The following is a 20,201-nucleotide window of genomic DNA, read 5'->3' as shown; positions in this document are numbered from 1 at the left end:
TGTCAAAAATGTCAAAAATGTCAAAAATGTCAAAAATGTCAAAAATGTCAAAAATGTCAAAAATGTCAAAAATGTCAAAAATGTCAGAAATTACAAAAATTACAAAAATTACAAAAATTATAAAAATTACAAAAATTACAAAAAATTACAAAAATTACAAAAATTACAAAAATTACAAAAATTACAAAAATTACAAAAATTACAAAAATTACAAAAATTACAAAAATTACAAAAATTACAAAAATTACAAAAATTACAAAAATTACAAAAATTACAAAAATTACAAAAAATACAAAAATTACAAAAATTACAAAAATTACAAAAATTACAAAAATTACAAAAATTACAAAAATTACAAAAATTACAAAAATTACAAAAATTACAAAAATTACAAAAATTACAAAAATTACAAAAATTACAAAAATTACAAAAATTACAAACATTACAAAAAATACAAAAAATACAAAAGTCCTTTTATTTTTATTTTTGTCATACTTATATTTTGAATTTTTGTTGTATTGAATCTTTTGAAGTTTTTGGTATTATTACATCTGAGATTTGCATATATTTAGGTTAGGAAAATGTGTAAAATTTCCTCTGAAAATGTTTAAATTTACCACTTTTAATTTAATTTAATGTTTAATCCTGCTTTTTCATTTAAATTTGACGTTAAATTTTGAGAATCTCGCTATCGTTGATTAGAACAGTTTGCTAGTGAGATTCTGAACGAATGCCATCCACTTAATGTAGAAAAAAGCTCAATTGTTCTTTTCACAATGTATTATTTTAAACTGCAAAGAAACAGATAAAAGAACACGATACTATAATTTCATTTGCGAACGAAAAATGCTCAGAAGAAAAACTCATCTTCATTTCACTTGTTTATATCATTTATCTTCTTTTCTTCCCCTCAAAAACAGGCCACACTGCTCTAACGAACCTTGAGTTCATTCACTCCCACCGCCGACTTTGCCGTGTTGAATTTTAATTATAACTTCTATTTATTCGCTACTTTTTTTTTTCTCCTCGCTCCAGGAACACCCCAGCATGTCCAGGGCTTTGTGAAGCAATTATAAATTCATCCCAAGACTCCGACTTGCGAGTGTTTGTTTGCTGTTCTTGATGCTGCTGCTTTCTTTGTTTGGAATTTTTCTTTTCCAGCCCCTGTGTGAATTATTCACATTTTCCTCAACGTCCGGACAATCATTGAGAAAGTGTGACTTTTGGATTTGGCCGCGCGCGTCCTAGCTTTCATTAGAAGGATCATAAATTTTTGGGCGAATAAATTAGAAGGGCCAACTTTTTTTTCGGGTGCCCCTCGTTGAGTAAGTGGAATTTAGCCCGACTTAATTAGCGTTTCAAGGCTTGGTTTTAAAAATTTGAAAGCGAAATAAACGAAGCGAACTACGAACCTGGTAGATGTCGGTGAGGAAGCTGTTGAGGTTGGCGCCCTGGTGCTCCTGGAACCACTGCAGCCAGGCCTTGTCCCGCGGGATGAAGTACGTGAAGCGTTTGGTGGTTTTGTTCAGCTGCTCGTTGAACTGGTTCAGCCGGCCAAACTGGTACGTTAAGCTGGAATGGGAGGGAAATTGAGGTTATGTTTTGAATAAAAAATATGAAAATTTTGTCCTAAAAAGTTAAACTTCAAAAAATGCACAGAAATGATACTGAAAACTTTAATAACAGAGATTATATGACCCAATTTCTCGGTAAAACGGTAATTTTAAACGCCTATAACTCTTCTAGTTGTCGTCGGATCGACTTGTGATCTTCAAAAATCGATACCTACTGGTGTCGATGGTGTAAATTGAACCAATCTATTCTCAAAGCTCATAATCGGCATAAAATCAACGAAATTTAACGACTTGAGATCGCATCACTTCCTTTTTTATGTCGAAATAAGCTTTTTCACACACAAAAAAGACACCTCAAAGTGCTTCCCAAAATTCCTCCCACAATCGTTAAATCACAAGAAAGGAAAAGCTCCCCCAAAAAGTGCCACAAGGCATCGTTTGCTCGTCCTTTTTTTCTTGCGGTTGCCTTCACGGCTCGTAAATTTAAAATCCCATAAGAATAACCAGCGAGTAAAACATCCCCCGGAATCAATCTGTTTCACATGGGCGAGCGCAAAAAAAGTCTTTTCCTTCAAATCACAAAAAAAAAATCATAAAAAAATACTCACTTTAGCATCGGATCGGTTTCGATCTTCTCCTGGACGGTCATGTACGGAATGCCCAGCACCCGGTCGATGATGTGCAGATAGCCGTTGGTGGCGGCAATGTCGCTCAGGATAATCGTGGCGTTCACGCCACCGCCCTCCACCGTGATGGTCTGGTTGTGGTCGTACCGGTTCGTGATCACGTTAAAGTACAGGAACTTCTTGTCGGCCCCGGTCGGGATTTGGTAGATCTGTTGCGGGATTGAAAGATTTTTGTTAATTTATTGTAACCTTAAACATAAACAATTTTGAAAGTGACTTAAGAAATAAAACTTGAAAACATAACAATTAGCTTTGAAAATAAGAGATCAAAACGAACCATTCAAACATTCACTCACTAACTCACTCACTCACTCACTCACTCACTTGCTGACTGACCTGACTGACCTGACTGACCTGACTGACCTGACTGACCTGACTGACCTGACTGACCTGACTGACCTGACTGACCTGACTGACCTGACTGACCTGACTGACCTGACTGACCTGACTGACCTGACTGACCTGACTGACCTGACTGACCTGACTGACCTGATTGACCTGACTGACCTGACTGACCTGACTGACTTTTAGTGAAAATACTTAAATTTTCACAAAGTACCGTTTACTTTTCTAAAATACAGAAATTTTCAAAATTTGCAATATTGGTTGATACCAACGACGCGAAAACTACTGTTTTAAAATGTATAGAGCTAAATACTGAAATTTTCACAAAATACTGTATTTTTTGATTAATTTTTAATGAATACTCGAATTTCCACAAAATACCGCTTTTTTGAAATACCCTTTTTTTAATTTGTTGTAGATTTTTACTGTGAAATATTTTTTGTGGAAAATACTCAAATATTTACAAAAAAAGCTTTATAAAAAATTTGAGTACTTTCAGAAATTTCTCTGGATTTGGGTATCGGGATGGAACACTTTGAGTATTTAAATTTCAAGCTTGCATTGTTGTTTTTAGAAAAACGTCTGAGAATATTTTTTGAATAATTTTATTTTTAGAAGTTACTTTAAATGAATTTTCCACTATCGCACAAGGATTTTTTTATTTGAGTAGAATTTAAGGTAACATAACATCTAAATATTATTTTCGATACACAGCAAAAAAAAAGTAGTCATTCAGCTGCGTGTAAAATGCCTGAGTGTAAAATAATTTTTAATTATTTTATGAAATTTTATATAATATTACACCTGACTGACCTGAATGACCTGAATGACCTGACTGACCTGACTAACTCACTCATTCAGTTACTCACTCATTTACTTACTAACTCATTCACTCAGTAATTCTCTCACCAATTTACTAACTCACTTATTCACTTACACTCCAAATTATAAATGTAGACGCTTATTCATTCGCACACTCGCTCACTCATTATCTCACTCAGTTTCGCATTCAATAACACCTTAACTCACTCGTTTACTCCTTCACTAAGTTACTCAATTTCTCATTCACTCATTTACTCACTGACTCACTCATTCATTTTTTCATTGACTCATTCACTCACATAATTCCTCACTAACTCACTAATTTATTATTCACTCTCACTCACTCACTCGCTCACCCAATCATTCACTCAATTCCTCACTCACTCACTAATTCATTCCATTATCTACTCTCTTACTAATTCTCTAACGTATTCATCCACTCACTCAATCAGTACGTAACGAACAGCACGTAACGAACAGAACTCCGTGAAGGTACTTTTTATACTCACTAACTAACTCATTCACTCACTCCGTCACACACTTACTCAATCATTCACTCCATCACTCACATACTCCCTCACTCATTCACTTACTCACTCACTTACTCACTTACTCAATCATTCACTCCATCACTTACTGTCTCACTCACTCACTCAATTTCTTCTTATCTCAATCACTCCCTCGGTCACTCCTTCACTAATTCACTCACTATGCCCATTTACATTGTTTGGTTCGATTTTTGTTGTTTTTCTTGTCAAAAACAGTCATTTTTCTGCGGTGGATCGACTTAGGCTCGTTTGAAAGGACTGTAATTCAATCTGAATGTTTTCATTCAGATAAATCAGCAAGAAAACATTGAAATTTAATTCAATTAGTCTGAATCTAGGTCTGAATGTAACAATGACTTCTTGCCTTTTCACCCGAAATCACACACAAACTTACACCCTTCTAAGCATAAATCTCACAAAATCCCACAAAACCCACTCTCACCACACAAGTCGCACTCACCTGATTTTGGTTGTTCTTGCGGATTTTGTCGGTGGTGACACTGTCCCGGACCAGGTGCAGGTTCAGAATTTCTCGGAGCTTATCGCGATTCCTGGCGTCGTCGGCAAAAGTCGTCCAACGGAGTAAAACATTGAAAGTAGAGAAAGACAAAAACAAACAAAGGATAGAGAGCAACAGTTTAGAAATTTGGTTCAGAGTTTTTTTTTGTTGTATCATGAGAGAATGCGTTCCGTTCCACCTCAAACCGGAAGAGGTTTTTGTGTTTTGACGGAAGCGGATAATCACGTGTGAGGTTCGCTCTTCCGTGTGCGAGCATCCTCCAGTACGTTCGAGCATTTTGAGGGAGGAGAATGTTTTCAAAAAGTCCAACATCATTGTATTGACAAACTGTCAAAATTACACGCTGATGGAAAACAACACACATTTTGTGTTTAAACGTCAGCTAGTGACGTTTTGCTGCATGGGCACCAAGTTCGGTCAACCTTTTTGAAAACATTGAAAACAACTTTTACAAACGCACAAAAGGTAGGTTCGCAAAAAACGCCAAAAAAACACACAAACCGAAAAAAAACCACTTTTTGTTTGGAGAATCTCAGTTTCGGTGTCGTGAGTGTGTGTGCGTGTTGGAGTCAGTTTTTGTGCGAGTGTTTTTCTTTGTTGTTTCTGTTGATGTTGTGACAACACCGTCTGAGCAGGCGACGATATTGGTTTGACTTTTGATACACACCGAAACTCACACACAAATGGAGGAGAAGGATACTCTGTTATCAATGACAACAATGTGCTGTTTGTTTGTTTGTTCGTTTGTGTGAGTGTTTGAGGTTGAAACATTCGATAAAGCGATCTATTGCATGCATTTTGAAGGCCGAAAATGAAGATAAGCTTGTGCGCTGGTGCCAAAGCATGAAATTTGAGGTGCGTTTAGTGGTGTTGGTTTGTTATTGTTTTCGATCAGCACTAAACTCACCACTCTAATAGAGGTGAGAACGACTTTCTGCGGCATTTGTTCTGTGATTCTGTTTGTATACCTGTTGTTTTAATATTTTGTGTAACAGCAAAGTATGAAATCCGAAATCAACGTTAACCCAAATTTTCTAGAGACAAACACCATATCACAATGAGAAAAAAGAACTCGAAACTTTTAGTAAGTGAAACACCAGAAACGAGGAACGGAACAAAACGTAACAAAACAAAAAAAACTAATCCAAGAGAGTGGTGTCACCGAATAATGTCTCGAACTCACCACGCTGAGGAGGGGGAAGAGTGGTCAACATTCCCGTCGACGTCTCTAGTTATGTTTTGGGTTAAATTACTGCAGGAGTGAGAGACAGAGATGTCAAATGGGTTTGACTTTTGTTTTTTTTTATGTTTTGCTATAACGAGGTATTTCTATTTTGAGTGTTTTATTTCATTTTTTAAAGCATGCAACTGAATGTTTTGAAGTTATTTTTTGTTCGTAAACTTGCATTTTTCAAGAATAATTTATTTAAACAAAAATCTATTCATTTATTTTCAAGATAATTATTTCAGCACAGACAATCAGACGTATATCATTGAAAAACTTCATCAAAAGTTCATCAATCACTTTTCACTAGCAACTGTCAAACGCGTGTAAAAAAAGAGTGGTGAATTCAAAACGGTCGTGCCGAGTTTCTGATATTTCAACGATTTGGGAGAGATTTACGTCTGTTTGTCTGTGTTTCAAGAGATACGTTTTTAAAAACTTTTAATGGATCGTGGGGTATAAAAATTGCAAAAATAAGAAATTTCTTTTTTTTAAACTTGTACAAAAGACAGTCAACAATTTGGAATCAATTGTATAATAATTTATATTGCATTTGAATCAAATGGGACAATCTTAGACTTTTAGTTTAGAAAAAGAAATAAATTCACTGATATTTCACAAATTGAAACTTGAAACTTGACATTTAGTTCAAACTAGAACCGAAGGACAAACCTTAATAAAATGAGTTATAACCTAATGCAATTTAAATCAAAACTTCTCAATTGATAGTTATTGGCTCAAAACACAAGATTTTTAACATTCATGGACATCAACATTTTGTTTGTAAATTTATTGTGCTAATATTTTACATGTTGAAATGTTCCTTTTGTAAATATTGTTTTAGCATTCACAAACCAACGCATTTTTTTAAACATTTCAACAATTTTATATTTGCAATTATGGGGTTAACACACGCATAAACACATAAAATCAGATTTTTTTAAAATAAATTTGAGTACAGTTTCGTTTATTTGTGAAAATTCATGGCAAAATGAACTTAAAAAATCATAACAAAGCAAAATTGTATTTTATTAAAAAATTAAACAAATGAAAAAATCTTTATTTTGAGAATTTAATTTTTCCTTTATTATAAATAAATAGTTCAAAAAAGAAAGTAAATTTTTCGACATCCATCACGTTTTCGCATAAGTTTCTTGAATTTATTTCAGAATATTGTCAAAAATAGAGATTTCAAATAACTTACTTTGATTTGCATTTGAATTAAGCGCAAATTCGTAATGACTTGTCGTTGCACAAATTAAAAATGTTTCGTATTAAATACTAAAAATATCACAAAATATCTTATTTTTTTTGGAAATATTTTTTTGTTTTCACTAATTGTAATATCGGCATCAAATGACCCGAAATTTCGTGTAGATTTACTCTGTATAACAATTTTTAGTGAAAATACCAAAATTTTCACAAAGTACCGTTTACTTTTCTAAAATACTGAAATTTTCAAAATTTACAATATTGGTACAGTGGACTCTCTGGCTGTCGATCTTCTCGATATCAATATTGCTCCAGCTGTCAATAAATTTTTCAGTCCCTTCAAATAGATTGCTTTGATTTTCCGTTCTATAATTTGATAACTCCCGCTCTCGACGGTCCATTCAATATCGACAACGAGAGAGTCCACTGTATCAAACGACGCGAAAACTCGTATAGATTTACAGTTTACTGTTTTAAAATTTATAGAGCTAAATACTGAAATTTTCACAAAATACTGAGTTTTTTTGATTAAATTTTGAATGAATACTCGAATTTCCACAAAAAAATGCTCTTTTTGAAATACCTTTTTTAATTTGATATAGATTTTTACTGTGAAATATTTTTTTGTGGAAAATACTCAAATATTCACAAAAAAAGTTTTAATAAAAATGTGTGTATTATCAGAAATCTCTCTGGATCTGGGTATCTGGATGAAACAATTTGAGTACTTAAATTTCAAGCTTGCTATGTTGTTTCTACAAAAAGTCTGTGAATATTTTTTGAATAATTTTATTTTTAGAAGTTACTTTAAATGAATTTTCCACTATCGCACAAGTATTTTTTTGTGTAGAATTTAAGGTAACATAAAATCTAAATACTATTTTCGATACACAGCAAAAAAAGTAGTCATTCAGCCCCGTGTAAAATCCCTGAGTGTAAAATAATTCCGCGTGGGAGTCGCTCAATCTGCATTCCTGTCACACATGAGGTCTGCACAGCTGATTCCACGTAGATTTTTCCCGCCAGTAATGACAGGAAACGCTGACAAACGGAATATGTGCCAAAATCATAAGTGGTTTTTTTAACATATAAAGGGAAATCATCGTGAACTGGAACTGCCGGTCGTTAGCCCGGGTAAAGTGGAAACGTTGAGATGATTGTTGTCCTCTGCTCTCATCTCGCAAAAAGCCATACAGAGAACCACGTCCCATTCCCCATCCCCAATCCCTTTCCCAAATCCCAATCCCCAATCTACAGTGTCAAGCGACCCGTGCCAAGGGATGTATGTCTGGAGGGGAGCAAGAAGTTTCCAGGTCTTAACGGAGCCTGCGTGGTACCAAGACGCCCCACGCAGTATGTAGTCTCCTCTGTGTCTTTGCAGGCCCGAGTCACAGTTGAAGTTTGTAGGAGTCCTGAAAACAAGGTTTATCAACATGGAAACTGATCAAAACCAAAACCCAAGTGCCAGCTGCTTCCCTCAGCTGGAACCAACGCGGAAGGAAGGAAGAGAAGAGTCGGCGGAAAACTGTAGAGTGCAGTTTGCGGTGTCGGAACGCATGAGAGACATGCACAGGAAGGTTCACATGTGGAAGGAAGTAGGAGAGTTATCCAGTACCAAACGAGAACCTTCTGTTGTTCTTCGGAGCAATTCTGCGAGAGATGGTAAGGTTACGCAACAGTTTTTGACGAAAACTAGGCAACCACATGCATATTTTCGCTTTTTTGCGAATATAGCACCGGTACAGCTGAACATTCTGAAAATTCACGCAACAACCTCACCGCTTGAGCACCCCCGCTACGATGAGCACGGTATTTTACCACTCGTCAACACAGCATCTCAGAAAACTCTCAGGTACAGATATACAATCCAAAACCGACCTCATGTGGCCTTCCAGTACTTCATGTACTATACAAGAGGAACCCGCATCCTCAACACACATCAGCGACCAAGCTGCAGGACACTGCCATCCTGTTCCCGGATCATCAAAACATCTTGGAGAAAACGGCAGGTTCAACTGAACAATGAACAATATCCGTTGCATCCAGGTTAACCTCCATCATGCTAAGGGTGCTTCCAGTATCCTTAGTCGGAGGTTCACTAAAGAGCAATTGGGGATTGTTCTCGTTCAAGAACCGTGGGTGAACCACAACAAAATCCTTGGACTGTCCTGTCAAAGCAGTAGATTGATCTACAGCAATACGCAGGCAACACCAAGAACGGCGATTCTGCTGAGCGGAAACATCAAGTGTACTCCAATCACGGAATTCGTCCAACGAGACATCGTTGCAGCAATGGTGACCGTCCCGACCACCAAGGGAAAGCAGGAGATGGTTGTTGCATCTGCTTACTTTCCTGGTGACCAGGACGATGTTCCACCGCCAGAAGTGGCCGCACTTGTGCGATACTGTAGGGCTGTCAATAAACCGTTCCTCATCGGTTGTGACGCGAACGCCCACCATACGATATGGGGAAGCACGGATGTTAACGATAGAGGTGAGCGCCTTCTTGAATACTTGACGTCTAACAACGTCAATGTATGCAATAAGGGCAATGAACCTACTTTTGTTACTGTCGCAAGACAGGAGGTCTTGGACCTCACTCTGTGTAGTGCTGCTTTTGCAGACAAAATAAAAAACTGGCATGTCTCTGAAGAAGCTAGTCTATCTGATCACAGACAGATTGTCTTTGACATTGAAGCCAGTCAACTGAAAAGGGAAACGTTTCGTGACCCAAATGACACGGACTGGAACGCCTTTCGAGGTCACCTTTGCCGGTCCAAACAAGACGCTCCTTCACGAATACGAACCCCCGAAGAATTGGATACTGCAGCGAATACTCTTCAACGCAGGATCACGGCAGCCTACCAGGCGAGCTGCCCTAAGAAGGTGAGGGAAATCTGTCGGGACGTACCGTGGTGGAGCGAAAGCCTGAGCAGTCTCCGCAAGGAGGCTAGAAGGCTTTTCAACAGAGCTAAGCTCACTTCCGAATGGGATGCCTACAAAGCAGCCCTAACGAAGTATAACGCGGAGTTGAGGAGAGCCAAAAAAACTAGCCTGGCTAATTTCTGTGAGGACATAAGCTCGATGTCTGAAGCAACCCGACTCCAAAAGGCGTTGTCAAAAGACCATTCCAACGGTCTAGGACAGGTGAGAGACGAGCAAGGCACTCTCACTGTCACAAACAAGGAAACACTGCAAGTACTCATGAGTACGCACTTTCCAGAATCAACTGAAAGAGAGGAGGATGCAGCTAGTACCCGGACTGCAGATGGCGTATGGTGTCGACCATCAAGAGAGTCAGTCCACCTAGCCCGTCGAATGTTTAACCAGTCTTCAATCAGATGGGCCCTCGGCACATTTGAACCACTGAAGGCTGCAGGACCCGACGGCATCCTTCCAATCTTTCTCCAAAAAGCAGCCGACACCATAATGGCTGAGTTGATCAACTTACTTCGAGCCAGCTTCACCCTGGGCTACATCCCTCGAAGCTGGCGCAAAGTTAAGGTGATCTTCATACCTAAGGCCGGCAGAAGTGACCCCACGATGCCAAAAGCCTTCAGACCCATAAGTCTGACAGTGACGCTGCTCAAGCTTATGGAGAAAATCACGGATAACCACATCCGGGCGGAGTTCTTGAAGGACTTCCCTTTGCATAAACACCAATATGCATACCAAGCGGGCAAATCGACCGAAACTGCCCTACACGCGTTAGTGTCACGTATCGAGAACGCACTGAAATATAAAGAATCTGCACTTTGTGCTTTTCTTGATATTCAGGGTGCCTTCGATAACACTTCGTACACAGCCATCAACGAAGCGCTCCGGTCGAGGAACGTCGATGGAACAACTGCGAGCTGGATTCATGCTATGCTTACGAGCAGAGAGATTTCAGCATCGCTAGGAGACACATCTATCACAATAACAGCAGCCAAAGGCTGTCCGCAAGGGGGGGTACTCTCTCCTTTGCTTTGGCTGCTGGTGGTAGATAGTCTTCTAAGAAAACTTACACTACTCGGCTACGAAGTCATTGGATATGCTGACGACGTAGTCTTAATCATCCGGGGGAAGTATGACGGAACGTTATCGGACCGTCTACAGTCAGCTCTAAACTGCACCATGTCGTGGTGTGAGCAGGAAGGGCTGACAATAAACCCCAACAAAACCGTGATAATCCCGTTTACTAACAGGAGGAAACACGACCTTAGGCCGCCTACCTTGAAAGGAACCCAACTGACCTTCAGTTCTGAGGTCAAATATTTAGGAGTAATCCTTGACAAAAAGCTGAACTGGAATGCACATCTGGACTATGCGGTAAAGAAGGCAACTACTGCTATCTGGGCGTGCAACAAAATGCTCGGCAAAACCTGGGGCCTTAAACCGAAACTTGCATTCTGGTCTTACACCACCATCGCCCGACCTAGGGTAACCTATGCGTCGACCGTTTGGTGGCCGAAGACTGAACAGAAGACATGTCAGTCGAAGCTGACCAAGCTCCAACGACTGGCATGTCTCTCTGTAACGAGTGCAATGAAAACAACCCCCACCGCGGCCATGGAAGCCATGCTATGCATTCTGCCTTTACATTTACATGTGAAGCAGGAGGCAGCGCTTGGCGCTCTACGACTACAACGGTGTAACAACTGGGTGGAAGGAGATGGAACGGGTCACTCGCGGATCGTGAAGGCTTTTGACATTTCCCCCCTTGCAACTTCAGTCTCGGACTGCATGGAGGTGAGGCTCAACATGGACATTCCATATGAGGTGATTGAAACAAATCGCCAAATGTGGAGTAATGGAGGACCTACACTTCCAGAAGGAACTATTCGTTTCTTTACGGATGGTTCAAAAATGGGCACTTCTACTGGAGCTGGAGTCTTCGGTCCTCGAACCAGGGAAACCATATCTATGGGAAAGTGGCCTACCGTTTTTCAAGCAGAAGTGTATGCCATACACATCTGTGCGAGGACGTGTATTATGAGAAATTATAGACACGCAAAAATCGGTATTTTCTCGGATAGCCAAGCTGCACTATAGGCATTAAAATCCTCTAAATGCGAATCCAAACTTGTTTGGGAGTGCGTCGCTTCCCTCAGGGAACTTGCTTCTCGGCATAACAGAGTCATGTTGTTTTGGGTCCCAGGGCACTGCGGCATTGAAGGCAACGAAATGGCTGATGAACTTGCTAGACAAGGCTCATCAAACATCTTCGTGGGTCCCGAGCCGTTCCTTGGAATCTCAAAAAGTGCCGTGAAGCAAGAAATAACTAATTGGGGACAATTGCAAATCGCTTCAATCTGGGGCGAGATGCGAGGATTGAGACAAGCTAAAACTTTTATCACTCCAAGTCCTTCAATTGCCAGGAAACTTCTTGGCTTAAACCGTAGGGAACTACGAATACTCGCAGGGCTTCTAACAGGACATTGTCCTGCCAGATATCACCTGCACAAAATCGGCAGGTGGCCTAACAACCTCTGTCGTTTTTGTTTAACTGAGCTGGAAAGCTCGGCACATTTACTCTGCTTCTGCGGAGCACTTGTGTCTCGAAGGCTGCGGTTCTTTGGATCGCACCTTCTTACGCCGTACGATGTATGGCACCACACCCATCCCAAGAAGGTCATACAGTTTATCGACTGTATTGCGCCGAATTGGGATAAACCATGTCTGCAAAATAACCCCTCGTCTTCCGATCCAATGGATACGAGTAATTTGTAGTATGGACAGTAACCAGGGTACATCACAAAAGATAGCCTTCTCAGGTGGTCGCAGTGAACTTAACCCAATGCCCATTGGGCAACAAAAAAAAAAAAAAAAATAATTTTTAATAATTTTATGAAATTTTATGTTATATTACACCCAGAAACATGTAGCTTTTCATTATGGGAAACCTACTTGACCGAAATGTCAAGTTGATATATGCGTTTATCCTTTCCATTCTTCATCGGGCTGATGGCCGAGGAGGCTAAGGCGCCAATCCTTACTGTTGGTGCTGGATTTAAATCCCGTCGGTTTCAACTTTTTTTGCTGTTTACAAAAATTGTACACAAAGGTTATGGGCATTTGCATGCGATTTTTCCATTGGTTTTTTTTTGAATTTTAAAAAACGTTGATCTAAAGGGGGATTGGAAATGGAATTATTGTTTATTCCAACCTCGTCAGAATTTTAAAAAATAAGAAAATAAGCAAACCAAAGTAATCTTGATTATAGATCAATTCAATTTTTCTCTGGTTTTAAATACTATCAAACTTTTAACATTCAGTTGCATGAGTCACTTTAAATAAGCTAGTTTCGACGTTTTGAAAAGCATCTATAGATAGTCGCTAGAGAGTGATTTGCTGGCAAGCGAAGTATTTTAAAATTGCTAGGTGCACTTAAAACGATGCTGAAATTAGTTGTGCTAAAATTTTGATGAAGCATAAATCCTTTTTTTTTACAAAATTATTGTTACGCTAGAGATTTGCAAGATTTTAGATTTTCACTGTATCAAATAAGAAAATTCAAAGTTTTACTAACCTGATGAAATTTCCCACAATCGGATGGCTGAGGGCTTCGTTGCTGGGTGCAAACAGCGTCATCTGCTGCAGGTTGGCCATCGTTTTGAAAAAGTCCGGCGCGTAGTCGGCAATCAGCTCGTAGAACTTGTACAGTGGGCCGTCCTCTTTTTCCTAAGGGGTTTGAAAAAGTAATAAAATTGTAAAGTTAGCAAATTGTTTGTCATTTTTGGGTTATTATTTGAAGGAAAACAAATTAATCAGTAGAGAAAAAGAGTTTTTTTATTCGAGCAAGAGACGACGGAAAATTCGGAAAGAAAAACAGTTAAAAAGTAGTTGTAGTTTTGGAAAAAAATCTTTCTTTTTTTTTCTCTCGAAAGGTAAAAAAACGAAAACAAACAGCCAAAAACACAGTCAAATACAAACGACGAAGAAAGGAGAGAAAGTTTGAAGAACGGGTTCTTGAGTTTGACTCTGGTGAAGTTCTGTATGTTTCACACTCAACAAACATGAAATGGTTTCGTTTTGGTTTGGATTCACTCCAACAGGGCAGGGGTTTTGTGTTTAATTCGGAAACAAAAATGAAAAATTTAGAAACTTAAAAAAGTTTAGTCGGAAGAGGTGCATCGGTGCGTTTGAATTGGAGAGATTTCTGCAATTAAAAGTGATATTTTGACATTTAGTTCATTCACATCGAAATTTTTCATGCAGGGTTTATTTAAAAAATATTTAAAAAAGTAGCAAAATGAAACAAAAACTCTTGCCTTCCGTGGCTGGGCGTGAGATGGGACAGACTGTTCGCCATCCTCTATGGCGTCTTGGTCGTGTTTGTAGAAATCGTGGTTTTTAAAATGCTGCAAAAATTGATTTTGACAACACACACGCTAGTGAGAACGCTTAATCGCTTTGATGGAGTGTGGATATTTAGGTACAAATGAGGGCATGCTTTGTACACTGAAGATACATAAGGTTAATTTTTTTTTTGGTGAATTTGGTGCAGAAACGAGGAATTGTGCGAAGCGAACTTTTTTTTTAATTGGAGCGGACAAAGGTGTCTGTTTACACTTTTAAAATTAATAATAGACAAGAAAACCGTGTCGTAGCAAATGTACTTAACGGTGCACATCAACCAGAGCTTTTGCACCCAGATTTTTGTAACAGACATTTTAGTATCTTCAAAACTACGGGTACTATCGAAATATTTTTTTATTCATCCCCTAAAGTACGGTCCACAAAGTAATTTACAACAAAGTTTGATTAATTTTACATTCCCAATATTGCAGGATTGGGTCCGTAAGTTTGACTATTTTGGTATAAGAAGACAACAACTTCCTTCGTTGCTGTGCACCCTTAAAGAACTCAGTATTCTTTAAGTAAGAATTGAAAAAAAATAACTTCAAGCAAAAAAAATAAATATTTTATGAAAATTTGTAAATTTAATACAACAATATTTAATATTACCATTAGAAACAAAAACTAACTAAATCCACCTATGTGGTTGGAGTCTTCCTCACTCATTACCAACAATGGCTGTACAGTGTACACAAATTTCATCTTTTTTTAAGATCCGGAATAAAAAAGTACATAAATATCAATTAGGTGGCCATATCTCGAGACAGGGTTGCCAGTTCTTCAATGTTTTAAACTCGTTAGAAAGGTCTTTTGATAACCTAACCAACGATGGGTAGGAAAGTGGATCCGGACATAGTTTACATACAGTTAAGTGAGATCCGGCTTCAAAAAAGTACATAAATGTCACTTAAGTGACCATATCTCGAGACAGGGATGCCAGATCTTGAATGTCTTAGACTCGTTGGAAAGGTCTTTTGATAATCTAACTAATGATGGATCTGGACATAGTTTACATACATTTAATTGAGATCCGGTTTCAAAAAAGTACATAAATGTCACTTAAGTAACCATATCTCGAGACAGGGTTGCCAGATCATCAATGTGTTGGACTCGTTGGAGAGGTCTTTTAATAATCTAATCAACGATGGGTCGGATGATGGACTCCGATATAGTTTACATACATTTAAGTGAGATCCGGATATATGTGAAAACACATTTTTATACATATCAAAACTTCAATCTGTATAAAAATCGATCTATGGGACCCTAAACCAAGTCGAATGCAACAGGTTCGTGTCAAATCGGTTCAGCCAGTGCCGAGGAACATGAGCTAGTTTGTTGGTCACATACACACAGATATTTGTTCAGTTTTCGATTCTTAGTCGATACGTTTACATGAAGGTGGGTCTACGACGTTTTTATACAAAGTTCATTTTTAGAGCAGGATTATAGCTTTACCTCAGTGAAGAAGGCAATATACTAAATTTTAAACGTGTATCTTAATACTGCAGATTCATCATCTTGAGACCGGAAGTTGTCTTCGGCAATTATGTAACTATTGGTAAGAGCAATTCGTTAAAAAAAAAAAAAAACATTTATACTCTTAACATTTTTATTTAAATAAAACGATTGTCACAAAAAAACTATGCTTGTAAAATTTTATTACTCGGTATACTTTTGTGTGTCCTTTTTTTTCATATATTTTTTGGATGGTTTCACTTGTTGACAAAGCAACAGTAGCTGAGATATCGGCATTTAAAAATTGAGTCTTCATTTTTGTTTCTTTTTCTTTAAGTGACTGTATCTCACACGGAGAAAAAAGAGTTCCCAAAATCGTGAACATGCGTTCATGAAAATGGGAACCATTTAAACACTTTGTTTGTGGTTCCCATTTTCATGAACGCATGTTTACGATGTTGAGAATTTTTTTTTCTCCGTGTCAGCAGCTTTATGATTGGCAATACGTATCACATTAAAAAAATGCAATAATTTTTTTTCGACAATATATGAGAAGTCTGCAACATTTTTTCCACAATAAAATTTCAAAAATATTTATTTTATGCAAATCTTTTTGATAATTTGAACTTTTTTCTCAAATTGTCCAATAGTATCAACTTTGATGAGAACACCAAATTGATCAGAAATTTTGTTCTCAAGATACAAATTCTAGAATGTTTAGATACCATTTTTGTGTTTGTATTTTTGTACCAATTTGTATGGAATCTTACAAAAATGAAAAATAATTAGATTTAATTTTTTTTCTTTAAAATTTTGACGAAGGCAGATTTGCACGAAACATCTATTTGTTTTATTCTGAAATTTTTTCAACACTCAAAAACTGCAAAAGCTAGTTATTATTATTTTTGGACACTTTTTCGGAAATCTCAAGACCCCCCCCCCCCCCCTCATGGGCAATTGTCCATACGAAAAAAAATATGACCAAAAATCAGTTTTCCATACTTAAGCTCAATTCTTAGCGCAGATTCAGATTCTGCTGGCAAAATAACATGGAAAAAGATATATTTGAAAATTTTTCGAATTTCGTTAGGGTGGTCCCATATGGGCTTCCCTTGAAAATTAGACTTTTTCAAATGGAGATATCTCGAGTTTAAAGAAAAACACCCCTAAGATTTTTACAGCGTTTGTAGTGCTGAACTCCTCTTTCTAATGCAACCTGGCGCTTAAAATTTGGCTTGCGCCTTTTCGAGATATTTGTAAATTTTGACCCTTAAGTCCAAATTGACTTGTCAAAAAATATTTGGTTTTGTTTTTAAGAGCTCTAAAAGTGCCCCGAATATCACTTTTCTCTAAAACTTAACCCTCAATTGCCACGTTCGAAAAACTGATTTTTTAAGGTGGCTCAGATGCTTTCTATAAATTTGGTCGTAGAAGGCGTAGATTACGAGATAAAATTTTGGTGTCTTCGACAAAGTTGCTTGGATTGGCAAGCCCAACAATTTTCTAGAAGACAAAAAAAATCCCAAAAATATTCCTGAAAAGTTAGATTTTCAAAATCACCCTAATAGTGAACCACCCTAATTTCCAACCAAATCAAAAGTTGCCCTTTCCATTTGCAACAACTCTTTTGAAGACACCAAAGCTCTAAAACTTCACAATTTTGCGAAAAATCCATTTTCCACTTAATTTTGCGATCTGGACCACTGTGCATGCTGCTGAGATATCGACATTAGAAATTGGAGGGTTGTTTGGGTGAGGCTTAAAAAAATCACTTTTCCTTTTTCTTTTTCTTTTATCCGCTGTATCTCAGCAACCATTTTGCAATCTTCAATGTTTCTTAGACGAAATTGTAGGAAATTTTCTGAACTTTTCGAACGATTTTTTTTTCAGGAATGGAAAATCATGGACACTGTTTGAAAAAATAAAAAACCGGAATTTTCAGAAAAAAATTACTTTGAATGGTTATATTTTGAAAACGGTGCACTTAATCAAAAAAATGTAAAGTACTTTTCGATTGCAAATTCGAAAAATTATAACTCGTCGGCCAAATTTTGGTCCATACTTCTGAACGGCTTTAAAGATGCGGATTTTTGTCCCCTAAAACATGTAAAAAATAAATAAAAAAATACGGATGTTGGGTTATTGAATTTTCGTGAATTTTGCCGAAGACCTTTAAAAGTTACAGATTTTTAAATATTTACGTACCATTTTTTATGAACAGCTGCCAAAATTGTATGGAGATTTGGATGGGTGAACCAATGACAAAAAATTAGTTCTTTGGTCATGGGGAAGGCCCCCACAAAGTTTGAGCTAAATAAAAAAATATAAGTAAAATCCATTTCCGGGTTTGGTGGAGAACTGCTCAATTATGTTCCCAAAAATTGTCACCTTTAATTCAAAATTTTTAAAACAATTTACTATGTTCTAACAGAGGTGTAAACTATTAGTGTTTTAGTCTATATTTGTCATTAAATGCAAATGAATTTATTGATGAGAAAAAGTTAAAATGATAGGCTTTAAGGAAAAATAACTAAAAGTTTCAAATATCTAGCCTAACATTTGAAAAGGTCAAATGAAAACTTAAAATGCTCTTTTGAAGGTCTCGGAACCAAAGAGCCTATGTCTGAAAATATTTTTATCAGATTCCTCGGAAAATTTTACATAGATTATCAAAAAATGGTGAACTCGTAACATGGTTTATGGCTCATAAGAAAATACCCCTCTGAAGGATTTGTTATTAGAACAGTCGACATTGATTTTTTCAAAGTATGTACTCACAGCTTAAAACAGGGTTGCTTGGCCCTAATTAAAACTTAATTTTGATTATATTAAATATACTTTTATTATATTTCTAGTAATTGTGGTTTGTGAAACTGACATTAATTACAAAATTAAATAATCAAAAGTAACATGAGACATTTCGCCATAGCCGAGAATTGTATTTAATTCCCCGTACTCTGCAAATTAAATCCTCATTTTTTTTGCAGTTAATTCCCGGGCTAAAATAACTGACAGGTGAATCAAATTAAATCATGCAATTACGCCGAAAACGCCAAACGTCGAATCCTGCTGACGGGGCATTTTCACTGTACTTTTGCAATCTGTCAAAAAGTTTTATCGCTTTCGCACACACACACACGTACCCAAAAATAACATCCATTGTGTGGGCGATGTAATTCATGGAACTATGATGTTAATTTGAGTTTTTTTTTCGTTTTCGCTTGCTCAACCCTCTGGTCATTTTCGCAGAATAAAGCCACCACGATTCCGTCAAACGTGAATTATACTTGTCCGGAGAAGGAAAAGCACGGAAATGAGCATTATCACAGATTACAGATTACGCATTTTAATTCAATTATTATTTGCACTAATTGGTCGAGCCTGGCAGCACTGTCACACGTTGCTGCAAAAGTGAGCCACCACTGCACTGATTGTGCAAATTTGCAGTCGGTAAACACGTGGTGAAAAGCAATCAATTTGGCAACCCGAACTCCGACGAGATGCGCCGTTGTAATTAATTGACAATTTTCACGCCCGTGTTGCCAGCCAGTAGCAGCAAGTCGGGCTGGGACAAATTAATTCCAATTTATAAATATTTCATGAGCTTCCCGAGGCTGCCGGATTGGGTTATTATTATTTTTGCAACCCTCACCCCCCGGAATTTATACTGACGTGGACTTTGATGCGAAATGGCGGCCGAAAATCGAAATTATTCGGCGGTTATTTAATGATTTTCCGTTGTGCGAAATCATTTGTGGGATTCGGAGAGTAATGCGACTTGACAAGTTCGAAATGAGCACAGGAAAATTGATTTTTGCATAATTTTTACTGATACAAATTAATGGTAATTTTTTCACAAAAAAAGGCGAACTTTTAACAAATTAAACTGTTCCAGGTAATTTTCAATTGAAACAATGCTCATTCCATACAACAAAGAAGAGCAAAATTTATGCATTCCAGCTAGTGGGAAATGTTTCGATTTCCATAGTTCCTCGAACCACGCGGAAAAAAATAATGGAATTTACGTGCCCGCAGCTGAAACCAATATCGAATTGCAGACACAAAAACATAACAAAGCTGAAACTCTGCTCCGAAACAGATGCAATAACATTGCTCGCTGGCTTTTCATCCAATTGTGCGAATTCCATGCGAAAACTGACAATTTCCGCGAAACAATAACGTTTTCAGGTTGGATTTCACCAGGTTTTGAAGTTTGCAAAATTGCAATCAATTTGGACTGTAATTAATTCCTGGGAGTATAATACAACACAATTTGTTTGAGGCATTATTATAACACACACAAACGTGTAATTCTAGACATTATCGTGGCAATTATTGCCCTACCAAGAAACCAAAACCATGAGTAAAATACAATCCCGGTATCGTGAAATGTGAGCTTTAGGTTGTTGGCGAGCTTTTTCTGGCGTAAATTTGAATAAAGCTAGCTGGAATTTAATTCACAAAAGCTAA

The 20,201-nt window shown here is 37.4% G+C and overlaps 1 protein-coding gene across 8 annotated transcripts in view; it reads right to left on the bottom strand.

The window, feature by feature from the left end:
- The window catches only part of LOC120423869 (fasciclin-1), a 634,253-nt gene that overhangs the window by 26,186 nt on the left and 587,866 nt on the right, over nucleotides 1–20,201 (bottom strand). For 6 of the 8 annotated variants that reach the window (XM_052706257.1, XM_052706258.1, XM_052706256.1 and 3 more), the window contains exons 9-14: nucleotides 14,186–14,275; nucleotides 13,444–13,595; nucleotides 5,679–5,747; nucleotides 4,436–4,526; nucleotides 2,183–2,409; nucleotides 1,413–1,572 (exon numbers count right to left, since the gene is read on the bottom strand). In XM_052706257.1, coding sequence (XP_052562217.1) covers nucleotides 1,413–1,572; nucleotides 2,183–2,409; nucleotides 4,436–4,526; nucleotides 5,679–5,747; nucleotides 13,444–13,595; nucleotides 14,186–14,275 — 789 coding nt within the window. The remainder of the gene's footprint in view (nucleotides 1–1,412; nucleotides 1,573–2,182; nucleotides 2,410–4,435; nucleotides 4,527–5,678; nucleotides 5,748–13,443; nucleotides 13,596–14,185; nucleotides 14,276–20,201) is intronic. The other 2 variants (XM_052706262.1, XM_052706263.1) reach the window with 2 other exon arrangements.

The sequence above is a fragment of the Culex pipiens genome, chromosome 1 (genome assembly GCF_016801865.2).
Source record: "Culex pipiens pallens isolate TS chromosome 1, TS_CPP_V2, whole genome shotgun sequence".
NCBI classification, from domain to species: Eukaryota; Metazoa; Arthropoda; class Insecta; order Diptera; family Culicidae; genus Culex; species Culex pipiens.
The sequence above is the reverse complement of the archived record's forward strand: the minus strand, read 5'-3'. Positions and strand labels throughout refer to the sequence as shown.